Source organism: Archocentrus centrarchus, chromosome 13 (genome assembly GCF_007364275.1).
Source record: "Archocentrus centrarchus isolate MPI-CPG fArcCen1 chromosome 13, fArcCen1, whole genome shotgun sequence".
Classification (NCBI taxonomy): domain Eukaryota; kingdom Metazoa; phylum Chordata; class Actinopteri; order Cichliformes; family Cichlidae; genus Archocentrus; species Archocentrus centrarchus.
The window spans coordinates 4534886-4550591 of NC_044358.1; the positions used below are offsets into that span (position 1 = coordinate 4534886).

The window sequence follows — 15706 nt, forward strand, 5'->3', positions numbered from 1 at the left end:
AATCCAAATCTTTATCAATTAAATTTATTGAATGGGCCAATGCAATAGCATTAAGGCAGACTATTTATTGTTCGTCAGATTTATTATTCTGATTATCTTTATTATTATTATTCTCTTTCTTCCGCCTAAAATTTTTAAGCCTAACTTGTCTCGCAACTTTGAGGGAAAACTCTGTAGTAAATTTTAAGGGGAAGAAGGAGAATAATAATAATTAAAGTAATAAATCTGGTGACTGAAATATAGTGCGCCTCAATGTTATTGCATTGGCACACTCAACTACAAAATTTCCGGGGAAACTTTGTGTGCTAATGCTACTGCCGGTTACAGTTGTAAGAAGCCAATGGGATCTAACAGCCTGTACGAAGAGCAGTGAGAAGCTAAGAATTGCTTTGTGTAGGTTGTGAGAAGTACTGGGTATATATACTGTGCTGCCAAAAGTATTCACTTATCCATCCAAATCATTGAATTCAGGTGTTCGAATCACTTCCATGGCCACAGGTGTAAAAGATCAAGCACCTAGGCATGCAGACTGCAAATTACTTATGATAAAATCAGGACTAGAGAAGGAGTTGAAACTTTCAGCAAGGTTGCGCCTTGAGTTATTCATACAAGCCTTCCATGTGTCTGTGATGATTGGAGATTTGTGGATGTTTATCGTGTGCAACAAATGACTAGACAAGTTACACAGATAGCCACCACAACTAAAAACACAATGAGCATCTCAAGCCATACATCCTAATTGTTTTAACAGGTGTCTGCATTCCATCCCAGATCCCTCATGGTTGACACAGAGTCTCGTTTTGCACATCACTTTGTTGGAGCTTGGCACACTCTTGTTGGAGGAAGGCGATTTTTCACCCTTCACTCTTACTTTTGGTTCCAATGCAGCTGTAGGTTGAAAGGCCAGAGCATGTCCTACACCCTTGTCAACATGGAAATCTTCTTAACCCTATGGGTTATTATTGTGATTCTGGGATCCTCTTTAAATGGCTGGCGTGAACTCAAGTGGCGCAGCCTTCATCCTTAACTGCTATCTGTGTTGTCAGTAGTACCTGGAATGGTCCCTGCCACCGTTTTTACTTCCGGCTGGTTGTCCAGAGATCTCTGATCAGCACCCAGTCTTGAGGGTGTAGGACAGAGAAGCTAGGATATTTATACAGTACCATTTCATCCTCAGTGTTCTGTGGCTGTAAGAGAGTGTCTTGGGTTCCCCATATTTGGTAGACACACAGCATTTCAAAAGGACTGAGGCCTTGTTTAACTCTTACTCTAGTCCTCATGTGCATTATCACTCGGGGTAAGGTTTCAACTAGGGCTGAAACGACTCCTCGAGTAACTCAAATAATTCAATTATAAAAAAAATCTGCGACACAAAGTTCTCTGTCACTGTAACAGTCATTTAGAAAAAGCGACCTTTTAACATCGAGTGGATCATTGGCGACACGTTTTTTTGCACGCCTCCACTGCACTCTACAACCGTGTGTGTGTGTGTGTGTGTGTGTGTTGTGTTTCTGTGCTGAGAATTTCAGCTGTAGCTACCAGAACTGATCATTATCACCACAGTTTACTAGTGGGTGCCGCCATTACCACTAGCAACTAAAAATACACCTTCAATAGAAACATATTTAGGAGTGCGCGTGTGAAAACAAAGCATTACAACATTAAGCTCATGCAGCCGCTAGTTTTCCAACAAAAACACAGATAACACAACATCATTTGTTTTATGTGCAGTCTGCACACAAGTGGCACGCACAAAAAGGCGGAGCCGTTACAGAGACGGTGAGCTCAGGTGGAGTGAAAGGAAACGTTTTTCTAGGGTCCAACGCAGCAGCACTTGTTCTTGTAACCACCATTAAAATCTTTACTGGGAAGCAGCTGGAGGTCCTTCATCAACCACCTGATCAGCAAGTTCCAACGTGAAGAAAAGAGAACTTTGTAGCTGCTCCATCCACTGTTTGTTTCACACATCGACAAACTGAAGTAAATCTAAGGAAGCTAAAATATGCATATGAGCTGTTAATAAAACAAAAGTATTTCTTATCCGATTACTGGATAATCGATGGAATAATCGATGGAATACTCAATTACTAAAATAATCGATAGTTGCAGCCCTACTTTCAACCATCAGAGCCCTGTTTCTACACATTTGTTCACATTTTGGACCGGGAAGACAGATGGTTTAAAAGTGGAGTATGCCCACTATGAATGACCGTCATTGACCAGAGGTGGTGGCTTACGGCATTAGCTGTCAGCCACTTGTAATGCAGTCTTGAGATCCCTTCCCAGGTGCCTTATCCCCCACTCACACCTTACTTCAGGTGACCTCAATAGATTTCACAGTGGTTTCACCCCAAACCCCTGGTGGTAATGACCCATGCCTTTTTTCACACCTTGGCTCATGTAATGATACACATGATTAATAGTGGGTCAACAACTACCTCCAAGGGGAAGCCCCCACAAAGGGTATAAATACATGGGACTCTCCACCTTTCGGTTTTAGAACAGAAGAAGCCTCTTGAATAAGAGGTGAAACCTCTTTCAAAAAAATTAAAGCTGTCCAATCATCTTTTTTCAAGTTCTTCAGACTGATTAATGTAACGTATTACTTTGGAACGTGCTAAACCCAAACACTGGTTGTAGAGACATCATTGCTGCATCAAGCAGACTGGCTCTGCTTTGACAACAAAAGTATGAATTTTTTCCAGTCTGCCTTTAACATATTTGAATTATTTTTTAAAACATGTCTTATGTTAGAGTGAGAGGAGCACAAAGTTCTAATTAAAAATTTTCTCCTGCCCGTGTGCCCACAATTGTCACTCTACAGCCATCATGGTATTAATTATTTTATCCTTCAGGTCATGTGAGGTCGGGCATTGTCGGACCCTACGCTGGTGCAGCGGGTCCTGGGTTCCTCCTGGTGCATGACAATGGGTCCAAAGATTTCATCCTGATACCTAATGGCATTCATGGTGCCATTGCCTAAGAGGTCTTGAATCTTGCATCCCTCCATATACAGGTGCTGGTCATAAAATTAGAATATCGTGAAAAAGTTGATTTATCTCAGTGCTTTCTATATAACATTCACACACATTCATACTCTGACGATTGTATCAGAGAGCAGCTTTGGTGTCTCGGCTGGCTTGGGAACACCTTGGTTTTCCCCCAAACGAACTGGCTGGGGAGAGGGAGGTCTGGGCTTCTCTGCTTAGACTGGTGACCCTGCGACCTGGCCCCGGGAAACTGATGGATGGATGGATGGATGGATGGATGGATGGATGGATGGATGGATAACATTTTTTTCTCAGAACAAAGTCAAAAATTCTCAGAATTATGAGAAAAAAGTCAGAGTTCTGTCCGCCCATTTTTTTTTTTTTCTTGGTCCTGGGTGAGGGGCCAGACAAAGAGCGATTCAGAAGACCCCTATGAAAGTGTCACCAAGGGAACTGTTTACCCTGCCCGGGATAGGGTTACCGGGGCCCCACCCTGGAGCCAGGCCTGGGGATGGAGCTCGAGGGAGAGCGTCTGGTGGCCAGGCATTAGCCCTTGGTGCCTGGCCAGGCACAGCCCAAAGAGAAGACATGGGCCTGCACTTCTGTAGGCCCACCACCCGCAGGAGGCGTCGTAGGGGTCGGGTGCAATGTATGTGGGCTGGTCACCAAGGGTGGAGGACCTGGCGGACTGATCCCTGGCTATCAAGACTGGCTACTGGGACATGGAATGTCACCTCTCTGATAGGGAAGGGACCCTGAGCTAGTGCATGAGGTTGAGAGATCCCGGCTGGATATAGTTGGGCTCATCTCAACGCATGGCCTGGGCTCTGAAACCCAATCTCCTGGAGAGGGGCTGGACTCTATTCTAGTCTGGAGTTGACCTTGGTGAGAGGCAGCAAGCTGGGGTGGGTATTCTTATATCCCCTTGGCTTCTTGCCTGTATGTTGGAGCTTTCACTGGTAGAGGAGAGAGTTGCTTCCCTGCACCTTTGGGCCAGGCAATGGGTCCTGACTGTTGTTTGCGCTTATGTGCCTAAACGTACCTAAACATATCATGAGGGTGCGCTGGGAACACCTGGCCGAGGCCCCAGTCCGCGAGATCTTCATCTCCCACCTCCGGCAGAACGACCGCATTCCCAGGGAGGCTGAGGACATTGAGTCCGAATGGACCACGTTCTGCTCCTCTATTGTTGAGGCTGCTGCTCAGAGCTGTGGCTGCAAGGTGGTTCATGCCTGTCGTGGTGGCAATCCCCGAACCAGATGGTGGTCACTGGAGGTGAAGGGAGCCATCAAGCTGAAGGAGGAGTCCTATCGGGCTTGGTTGGCCCATGGGACTCTGGAGGTAGCTGACTGGTAACGGCAAGCCAAGCGGAATGTGGCGGAAGCAAAAACTCGGGTGTAGGAGGATTTCGGTGAGGCCATGGAAAAAGACTTTCAGACAGCCTCAAAGCGATTCTGGCAAACCGTCAGGTGACTCAAGAGGGGAAAGTGGTGCTTTACTCACACATCTATAGTGTGGGTGGGGAGCTGCTGACTTCGACTGAGGTTACAGTCAGGTGGTGGAAGGAATACATTGAAGACCTCCTTAATCCCACTGACACGGCTTCTGTAGTGGAAGCAGAGTCTGGGGATGAGGGGGATGACTCATCCATCACTGGGGGTGAGGTCACTGAGGTGGTTAAACAACTCCTTGGTGGAAGGACCCCTGGGGTGGATGAGATTCACCCTGAGTTCCTGAAGGCTCTGATGTTGTAGGGTTGTCTTGGTTGACACATCTCTGCAACATAGTGTGGAGATCTGGGGCAGTGCCACTGGATTGGCAGACCGGGGTGGTGGAGAATGGGGTATCTGGCCTGTTGTTGCGGGTAATTCAGTCCCTGTATAATCACAGCGAGAGTTTGGGCCGTATTGCTGGCAGTAAGTTTGACTCGTTTCCTGTGGGTGTTGGACTTCACCAGGGCTGCCCTTTGTCACAGATTCTGTTCATAATTTTTCTGGACAGAATTTCTAGGTGTAGCCAAGTGGCGGAAGACTTCTGACTTGGTGACCTCAGAATCTCATCTCTGCTTTTGTGGATAATGCGGTCCTGTTGGCTTTATCAAGTGGTGGCATTCAGCTTACAGTGGAATGTTTCGCAGTCGGATGTGAAGTGGCTGGCATCAGAATCAGCACCTCTAAGTCTGAGGTCCCACTTGGGCTCAGAGACGAGTTGCTGCCCCAGATGGAGGAGTTTAAGTATCTCAGGGTCTCGTTCATACCTCTGTCATGGTAAAGAGTGAGCTTAGTGTGAAAGCGAAGCTGTCAATTTACCAGTCAGTCTACATCTCTACCTTCACCTATGGTCATGAGCTTTGGGTAGTGACTGAAAGAATGCGATATACAAGCGACAGAAATGAGCTTCCTCCAGAGGGTGGCTGGCCTCTTAGAAATAGTGTGAGGAGTGCAGCCATTCAGGAGGGGCCCAAAGTAGAGCCAGTGCTCCTCCACATTGAAAGGAGCCAGTTGAGGTCGTTCATACATGTGCTAGGATGCCTCCTGGGCACCTCTTGGGTGAGGTTTTCCCAGCATGTCCTACCAAGAGTAGGCCCTGGGGCAGACCCAGGACACGCTGGAGAGATTATATCTCTTGACTGGCCTGGGAATACCTTGGGGTCCCCCCTGGACAAGCTGGAAGAGGTGGCTGGGGAGAGGGAGGTTTAGGCGTCTCTGCTTAGGCTGGTACCCACGTGACCTGGCCCCAGATAAGCAGAAATAGATGGATGGATGGATGGATGGATGACTTTTTTTCTTTGAACAAAGTCCAAAAGTCTAAGAATTCTGAGTAAAGTAGGCTGCTTTGCTTCATTTGATTTTTGTGACCACTACATAGTCTGACATTCACATCCGAATCCACAAAAACTGTTTTCAGGCACGTTCTTTTCTGTTATTGTTGTCAAACAACAGAATGGCAATGAAATAATGATTTTTTTCAACCGTAAACAGCATTTTCTATATTATGTATTACTAATGCTGCTTTGCTCCATTGAAATTCACAACTTTTATGATTGCGATGTTGTCGGACTTACTCACATGTGCTGAAAATTCTGCTTTATTTAAAAGTAAAACCATGGCTCACAGAGAAAGTTACAAGTAGATAAATTGTCTCCCTTTCCTGACATGTTACTTAGGCAATGAGCTGAACTGTTCCTGTTGGCTGTTTCTATCTGTCACTCTCAGACACTCTCAAAGGGGTGGGTGCAACATCCTTTACAGATTTAAAGATACGCAGAAATAGACAGACTTACATAGTGGCTACTAACTCAGGTATAGTACACTTATCTAATAAAGTGGGAGACTGCTTGTATATGAGCCATATTCCTTCAGCTTTTTTAGTCAACCTATTTACCTCACACATACACACAAAGTCCGGCAGTAGCAACAGTCCCACAGCAATTTTTCCAGAAACTGCATAGTGTAGTATTAAATTTGATCCTCTTCCTTCTTCTCCTCATGTACCTCTCACCTTCTACACTGTTTGTCATAAAATCACTGGTCAAACTCCAAAACAAAAAGCTTCTCCACAAAACAGAATGAAAGAATGGGTTGGGATGTTCAGAGCTACAGTTTGGTGATTAACTGCTAGAGCAGGAGAAGCAGAAAATCCCAAATGTTCTCTTCAAACTTCCAGTGAGTCAACAATTCTCCTGCTACAGCCATCATTTTACCCCCAAATTTTATGAAAAATTGTCCTTTTTCCTACAAGATCATCTAACAGGATTCTTAAAACTCACTTTAAAAAAAACAGACAAAACAAAAACTATTACTTATTGGATGTCATAAAGGTGTATTAATGTAAAATAAGTACCACAAATTAATCTCAGGAAATTATGATGAAATGTCACATTCTCAAAATAAAAGTTGAAGGTCCCATTGTATTTGTTCTCTTTATTTTTTGACAAATGAATTACCTTTTTGAGGGCCTAAACATGCTCATGAATTTATGAAAACTTGCACAGCATCTGGTCTTTTGAAAATTTACTTAAGCGCCACCTAGTGACAACAGGAAATTGTTTCATACTTTGGGTGAGATGGAGGCAGATGATTTGCTGTGGCAACACCTAAAGGGAGTAGCCAAAAGAAGTACTCCTCTAGGAGCTGACCGCAGGTTGACCTGAACCATCTATGATATGGTCAGAAAGTTGAGTTGGTGTTATTTTATTTTGAAAACTCATTTTGGCATTGATCAGATGCCATGTAGCATGTGGAATTTCGATGTTTTCCCATGAAGTACAAAATTGCTCAAACTCAAATATAGTTTCTCCAGTCTCTCCCAAACTTCACGTTTGATAAGCGTCTTGAACTAAACACATATGCCATCTAGTGAGAACAGGAAATGTCACGTTTTAGGATTTGTTTTTTGACTTACTTCCCCACACAGATTGACCACATCCACTTCAGAAATGTTCTGAGTAAACTTCAGGCCTTGATGATGTTTTTGTGTTTTCATTTAATTGCCCTTGGGTTATGGCGATTCACCAAGAAACAAGAAGTAGTTGTTCAGGGACTGAAATGCTTCAAAAGTCATGAAACATTTTATTGGTCATACTAGTGGGTGTGGCTATATGGCTCCATTGTGCCATCTACAAAATCTCTGTGAAGCAGCCCCAGCACTACGCTTTATCTATGTGCCTGAAATTCAATAGCCTCATGTCATGTCCCAAGACATGCAAAAAAACCCCTCTTGGAGCCATACCCTAAACCCTACAGGAAGTCAGCCATTATGGATTTAAGATATAGTTTTGACCGCATTTTTGCCATTTTCTTGTGTTGTACTTTAACAAACTCCTCTTAGAGATTTCATTTGATCAACATGATTTTTGGTGAGTCTAAAGACCTTGGCTATGCTAAAAGTTTTTCAGTGAAGGGCTTGTCCGTGGCATAATGGTAAATTTCATCAGACCCAAACTTAACATGCTTGATGACAACTCAAGTCTGGAGACATCCGTGAGCCAGTATTAGGTCACACTCATAGCGCCACCTTGTGGAAACAGGAAATCAGCATTAGATGATAAGCATCATAAAATGTGCATATTTTCATTGTTGGATCCACAAATATCATACTGAAACACGATCTATAGTTATTGGGAGTTCTCTCACACCACCTAGTAGGCACAGCAGGTGATAAGGAACTAGTTTGTGCAACAGCCAATTAGAATCCAGGGACTGAGACATCTGCATGACTGCAGGAAATGTACGGACTGCATCACATCCCAGTGGCAGCCCTCTTCAACAGCTGCATGCTACCACATGTGCTGAAGTGCAAGGGCTCTATCATTATTGCCTGCAGCTTTAGTTACTTGTTATTATTACTGATTTTTTTTATACATGTATGTGTGCATGCATGTATGTTAGTGTGTGTATGTATTTGAGTTAAAAATGAAGATGTGTATGTGATTTAAAAACTGCAGTTCCTGTTGGTGCTGGCTCTGAAAGGGAATAAATCGCTATAGGCAGCTAGAGCTCTGCTAAGCCTCATCCACTACTTGCAGTCATCAACATGGGCCTCTACACTATTGACTATTGTTTTTAATGCAGTGTCTGACTAAAATTATTGCTTGCTGTGTGCTGCAAGAAGTTTGTGCTTTAGTTTTCATTGTATGAAATCCTCTTATTTTATTGATCTGTTACTTAGCACTAATTAGCCAACGTGTGTCTATGCATTGCATTCATACTGTTTGGTTATAGCATGCTGCATTAATAAACTAATTAGCATTAGCTGATAAAATACCACTCAGCCCTTTCATCCATATAATTAAAAAAAACCTACATGGCATACCCAAAACACTAATGATGAAGTTTCAAAAACGTACAATTCACAAACAGTAAGTGATGGTATGGTGGCTGTGTCACTCTTATTATTGAATAAAGGTCACCAGAAGTAGGGAAAATTGGCATCCCCACCTTCTTTTTCATTTGTAATATCTTTATAACTTATAACTTTATAACTTTCCAAATGAAGTCTTTTTATCTGATATATAAACATAGGTGCTGTGACCAGCTGGTATGATGATCTCTTGTGTTTGGCCGTTCTTGTTAGAATTAGTTTTGTTTGCAATATTTCATGGTGTGTCCATTATAATTTGTGGAATTTGTTTTTCCTTTTTTCCTCCTCCTTTCTTGCACACACACACACACACACACACACACACACACACACACACACACACACACACACACACACACACTTAACTCTCTTATATTGCTATTCCTTAATTGGCATATTGGTATATATCTTGTGATACATACATTAGGCTCCTTACTACTCTGTGACAGTGATCCAGAGTGCCAGTGGTAACTCTGAAATGTTATAAAAATGTGGACAGCCATGTTCTGAATGACTTGGTAGGACCAAAGGAGCACAACAACATTGTTTTAAACAAACAAGCCAACAAAACTCAGCAGTCTGCGTTTTGAACACGTTTTCAGTTCATACAGGGTTTCTTTGTGTATAGGATATTCACAGACATTGTCATGATGTGCATCTTGAAAGGATGATGATGACATAAGGTGATAATAGCCAGAATTGTTTCTCTGAGAGAAAAGAAAATGGAGTTGCTAAGTAGAGGAAATCAGTCACAGATTTACTGTCCACAATATTCTGATAAGTGTTACATTCCATATTGTGTGGTTCAGAAGGTGGTGTATGCAGTTGTCATAACTACAATAGACAGGGTGATTGTTTGCTGAGTCTCGATGAGCAGTTTGCAGCCTTCATTATGTGAGTTAGTTACTTTGGGCTTCTTGGTTGAAGACTTTGGGTGTGCTATTGTGCTTGTGTGTGAAGAGGAACTATCCAGACTTGTCGAAGATGTCCAGATGTGGTCCCCAGATTCATTCATGCCTTTTTTGCCCTGATAAACTCCAGTCTCAAAAAGTGGAAATTTTGCCTGGTAGTTAGGTGTAGTCTCTGTAGTCCTTGCAGGTAATTGAGCATCCTGTCCTTCACCTCTGCTGTTGACCCAGAGTGGTGGCTTTGTAAAAAGAGCTGACTGCCAATTCCTTCCTGGTGTTGTCAAGTGGGATTGCCCACAGATGGGTCTTGTATAACAGGGACACCCCAAGACGGTTGCACGGGTTTTCTCAGCCCATTTAAGGAGCTTTGTTATGTTTTCTTCTTCTTCACAAGCCCAGGGGTTATCCCCAAGAGTAATCATCTCCAGTCCTATGAGTTTATCAAAGATCCCCTCAGACAGCCAGGAGAAGCGGTTAGCATGCAGGTAGAACTGGGCCAGTCTGGGCAGTCGATCCAATGATCCGGGCAGAATCTGCAACAGATAGTTATGTGACAAGTCAATACTCTCCAAGTTGTGTGGCATATTTGTGGGCACTGTCCAAAACCTGTTGTGACTAAGGTTAAGAGCCTGGAGACTCAACAATGTGTTATTGATGAAGACCACTCTCTCCAGCTCATTATCTGACAGATCCAATACTTTCAGGTTCCAGTGGAAGGCTGTGTCATTTTTGTCTAGAGAGCGTATATGGTTTCCTGCTGCTCGAATGTCCCACAAAGACTTTGGCAGGGCAGGGGGCAGACTCTTCAGGTCGTTGTAGGACAGATCCAGGGTGCGCAGATGGGCATAGTGGCTGAGCTGGCCGTCCAGACCCTGCAAGCTGCCAGAAAAATGTCATAATAAAAAATATTTTTGCACCAACATAATTGTAAATTTTGCTGAGCAGCATCTACTTTTGCCACTCGTGGCTCAGGTGGTAGATCAGGCTTATTGAAAGGTCAGTGCTTCAGTCCCCAACTCCTCTGGTCTGCATGTGAAACTATGTTTGGGCAAGAACCTAACTGATCCTGAAATTGATAATAGAATGAATAACTGAATGGTTAAAAAGCTCACTGTGAAAGTTGAGCACTCTGAGTGGTTAGTAAGACTAAAAAAGCACTAAATGAATATCAGCTGATTGCCATATAGTGTGACTGTAGACACAGAAGGGATTATGTACAGTTATTAGTTCCATATTTCATTTGTGTGTGGAAAAAGTTTTTGGAAATTCCATAAATATTGTATTTGCAAGTGTGAAAGCGTGTAAGCAGATTAATATAGTTAAGTTACAAGCTCTGGCAGATTATCTGGCACAGCTATATATTTTTATAATTGTCAAATCCTGCAGTTAATAAGAGATCTATGTTCCATATGACCATATGTTCCTTATTCTTTTACCTGTTACAATTACATTGTGCATGTAACAAAATAATGTAATTATCTAAAATTGGAGCTACAACAAAATTGCCCTGAAGAGGTGCAGCTGCTTACTTGTTAAAAGAAAGGTTGAGAAAGCGGATGTTATGCTGCAGACCAGGCGGTAGGTTGGTCAAGCCTTGTGAAGAGCAGTCCACAATACGGTGGCCTCCACTGCAGGAACATGCAGCAGGGCAGATGGACAGCACCCAACCTCCCAGCAGCCCACAGAGCAGCAAGAGGAGCAGGCAGAGAACAAATGCAGAGCATACAGGCATGTTTAGAGCTCTAGAAGTGAGACAGGTATTGAAAATAGAAGGTTAGGTATGCAGCTAGCCAGCTTAAGCACATGATATTTCAGAGTAAAGTAATTAAAGTAAAATTTTATTTCTATAGTACCTTTCAAGATAAACATCACAAAGTGTTTCACAACAGAATATCAGAGCATAAAAAAGAGTTAATCAAATGCAAGTTTAAAACGGTGAGTTTTCAGACCACTGAGTCTACCGCCCTCAAACTCAGAGGGAGACATCTTTTGCACTATTGCAAAAGATGTCTCCTGTAGTTTTCAGCCTTATGTGATGTAAAGCCAGTAGGCCGTGATCACATGACCTCAGGGACCAGATGGGGATGTATGAATGTAAAAGTTTACTGTAAGCTGGTGCTTGTCCATGAAGAGCTCTAAAAGTCAAAACCAGAATCTTAAAATGTACTCTGAATTTAATGGGCAGCCAGTACAGCTGGGTTAGCAACAGTGTGAAATGAGAGGACTTGTAAGACTTAGTCAGAAGCCTCGCAGCAGCGTTATGAACCACCTCCAGAAGTTCCATGGAGTTTTTGCTTAGACTAGTGAACATTGAGTTCCAGTAATCGAAACATGATGAAATAAATGCATGAATAACGATCTCCAGTTCAGAGCATGACATAGTGGGTCTTAACTTGGTAACATTTCTTAACTGATTAAAAATAAGAGTGAACCAGAGATTTGCCATGAACATCCAGAGTGAAAGCAGAGTCAAAAGTTACCTCAGGGTTCCTAATACAAGATTTAGCAAATGTGACAAGGGGACCAAGAGTTTCCATTATCCTAGAGACAAATCTGTCCGGGGCACAAACAAGGACTTCAGTTTTTTCTCCATTAAGTTGGAGAAAGTTGTAAGCCATCCAACTTTTGATTTCTAAGCAGTCTAAGCATCTACTTATATGTAGCTTAGAAACATCTCGGAGCTTAAGAGATATATAACTGAATGTAATTTGCATAGCTGTGGTAAGATATACCCTTAAAGGTGTTCAAGATGTGCTGTAGAGGGAGCAATAAGGTCCCCAAAACAGAAACTTGTGGCACACCATAGGTAAGACAAGTGGAAGAGAACTTGTATTTAGAAACAGCCACAGAAAAGGATCAGCTGGATATGATGTGAACCACTCCATTGTTTCAGACATTATGTATTTCTTTGTCGGTGCTCATATCTGCTTCTGAAATTAGATACACAGAGATGTAGTGCAACGATTTTGGCAAGCAGAGTATATTTCTACAGCATTTTGTAACAATGCGTTGTATTTGCAACATGGAGTCTATTTGAATGTCAGAAGTCGAGCTGGTTGGACAGTCCATCACTTTGAATTTGGATTGAATTATCCTAAATTCTATTAGATTACTACAGTATGAAAGTATGAAAGTTTGTATTTCTCTATTAAATATCCCAACATATACATACAATATTTGGTGTCAATAACAGTGGCAGTGAAAAGTGACAATGCAAATAAACATAAGTCCAGCCTGTTATCAACTAAATTAATCTCTCTATCCCTATGCCACATATTCTGAAACTATTTTAAATTTTTGTTAAAGTTTTGTTTCTTTGTCTTTTTCTTTTTTTTTACTGGCATTGGATCTGTTAGTCTCTGAATGGATGTGCCTGTCAGAATACAGCAGTTAATAGGACTCAGATGGATCTGAAGTGTGTTAGATTCATTTCTGATTCTTGCACAATGCAATAGTGGCTTTAATAAATATCTTTAATAAAGCCATGCAGCTCTCATGGCATGCAGAAAAAGCAATGTGTTCATTTATGCTATAACTCCTGTATAACTAACAGACATCTGAGTGCCAGTTAATTGACTAGTGACTAAACAGGGTAACTACACACTCCCCTAAAAATGTTAAATATCAACAGAAACCATGATTTGATTAGAAACACAAATGTACATTTTTACTGCGTGGCCCACTATCATATGCAGGATTCCTAAACTGTTATCAAAACTTGGAGAATCCTTACTCTTGCCTCTGGGAATTTAATACCACTAACAGTGCTTATTCATTAAATGAGTTAATAATTAACAAATAGCCTTTGGTGCAAGTGAATGGCTGCAGAGATGGCAATCATTGAACATGGATTCATCACTTAGACTCATTTGACTCTCTTTTCAGTACCATCCCCATTATAAAGTAGGTTTCCTTATGCTATTAGTTTAAAGCACCAACCAGCTTGAAGCTGTGCCAGTAGGACATGAGCTCAGTCTGCTGCAGGGACACTCAGTTGATTCAGGGCAGTATACTGTGTTCGTAACTCCAGTTCATATTCTGACTACAGCACACTTAACATAGAGAACATAGTAAATATATTCCAGAAATTTCTTCTTCTGCTTTATTTGCTTGATGATGGCAGTTGAACCTCTGCTATTATTATGCTTTACCTTGCTCAATTCCTCTGTATTTAAATACTGTAATGTGACTTTACTCAGTGTCTCTGTGGAGTGCTAAAAGCAAAAATCTGCATAGCGACAGAGCACAGACTAGCTTCATCATGAGGCAGCACTACATTACAGTAATTTATTGTATTAATAAGGATGAAATGGTTCACTGCCCTGCCCATCATGTGTATGTGGATCTCCGCGTTTTAAATCACTCACCTCATCTTTTCTACTGTGTGTTTGTCATCTTTCCTTTTTTCCTCTTGTCTCCTCCTCTAGCTCTTGTTGTGTCCTTTCTTTGTGCTTTTCTCTGCTGCTCAACGGTCTCAGACTCTTGTTTCTGGATGTTGGAGCTGTTGTGCTGTGGCAGTATACATACCGCCTTCTATCACTGGTCCTGTGTCCTGTTCACTGCTCTGCAGGCTCCTGATGCAGCTGGAGCTCCAGGTTAGGGAGGAGAGAGAATTGCAGCAGCGTGCCAAGTCATTCTGTTGCTGATGAGGCAAGCAAGAACTCGAGGGATGTGTGCGCGTGCGTGTGCTGATAAGAGCATGCTTAGCTGCAGCAGCTCTCTGTTGCACATGCATTCTTATACTTGAAGAAATTATGACACTTAAGTGGATCTGCTTTTTCCCAGAGGCATGCAGATGAAATAACTGTAATGTGAAAGGTATCAACACACCACAGCAACTGATCACTGTCTCTCTACTTTTCCTAACTTGTTTGAAACTTTTCATGATCTTTTAATTGATTGTTTTTGCTTTCACAGCACATTTATTGTTTTGGTAGTGTCTGTGTGCTGTAATCATAATTTCAGCAGCAGGGAGTTGGACAAAACTTGTAAATTTCTACTGGACATATCCATAATAACAGTGAATGAATAGACAATATGAAATGGGTCACTGAGAATAGAAAATGATCAAGTGAATCTGCTGCTCTGCTTTATAGGCCCTGTCTACACATAAACAAGCATTTTTGAAAAGGCAGCTTTCTTTTAGCCTTTTGTCCACACAAAAACATTAAAACATCTTTGCAAGGTGAAGATTTCAGAACCTATGTTTCTGCTTTTACATGTGAACAAGGAATACAAAGATTTTGTCTTGCTTCATCAAAGGTGTGCACCTTTATCTCTTTTTCCGATGTTGGACTGTGCACTCTGTTACTGTTTATAGGCTTCTGAATGACCAGCGTTTCTGTATGGTTAGGGTTACAGTTGTGGTCAAAAGTTTACTCATCATGGGGAATGAATGCATGGTAATTTGGTGCTTTTAATGGGTTATTTGAACTGTTTTTTGTCACTGTTTTTGTCATATGTATATGTGTATATGTATGTATATATATATATATATATATATATATATATATATATATATATACTAGGGTTGGGACTTTAACGCGTTAATTTTGATTAATTAATTACGGGGAAATTAACGAATTAAAAATTTTAACGCATTTTAACGCACTTTGCACCGTGGAACGTTTCTCAGTGCACGAGTTCCCGGCATACAGATTATATCGACGCACAATGTCCAAATTCAGGGGCCGCATCCTGCGAAGGACCCGGCCCACGTCCTTCAGAGCCCACGAAGACCGCAAAGGGAGGACGTGAGCGGCTAGCCTTCATATCAGCGTCACCTGTCCTCACCTGTAGCTCATGTCGCCTAGCGACCCTGAGTGTGAAGCACAGCTGTGTAAAAGCAGCTGGTTAAACGGAGCACGAACTTTTTCTCCTTTTATTGAAAATAAGCTGTTAAAACAAGCACGACACATTTCAACATCAAGGAATACAGCTGAGAGA

The 15706-nt window shown here is 42.0% G+C and overlaps 2 protein-coding genes across 2 annotated transcripts in view; one reads left to right on the plus strand and one right to left on the minus strand.

Moving 5' to 3' along the window:
- nf1a (neurofibromin 1a) overlaps positions 1-15706 on the plus strand; it is a 136181-nt gene that overhangs the window by 81089 nt on the left and 39386 nt on the right. The gene's annotated exons all lie outside the window — the stretch shown is intronic.
- On the minus strand, positions 9566-11498 carry omgb (oligodendrocyte myelin glycoprotein b). The gene is made up of 2 exons (XM_030745311.1): positions 11290-11498; positions 9566-10639 (listed from the first exon to the last, which is right to left on the minus strand). The coding sequence occupies exons 1-2, from the start codon at positions 11490-11492 to the stop codon at positions 9658-9660; spliced, it is 1185 nt and encodes a 394-aa protein (XP_030601171.1). The 5' UTR covers positions 11493-11498; the 3' UTR covers positions 9566-9657.

Bases quoted from the DNA above. Each gene is read 5' to 3' on its own strand.
- omgb (XM_030745311.1), bottom strand. From the start codon at position 11,492: ATGCCTGTATGCTCTGCATTTGTTCTCTGCCTGCTCCTCTTGCTGCTC. The intron at 10,640-11,289 runs GTAAGCAGCTGC...TTTTTCTGGCAG, and splicing joins CTCAACCTTTCTTTTAACAA to CTTGCAGGGTCTGGACGGCC.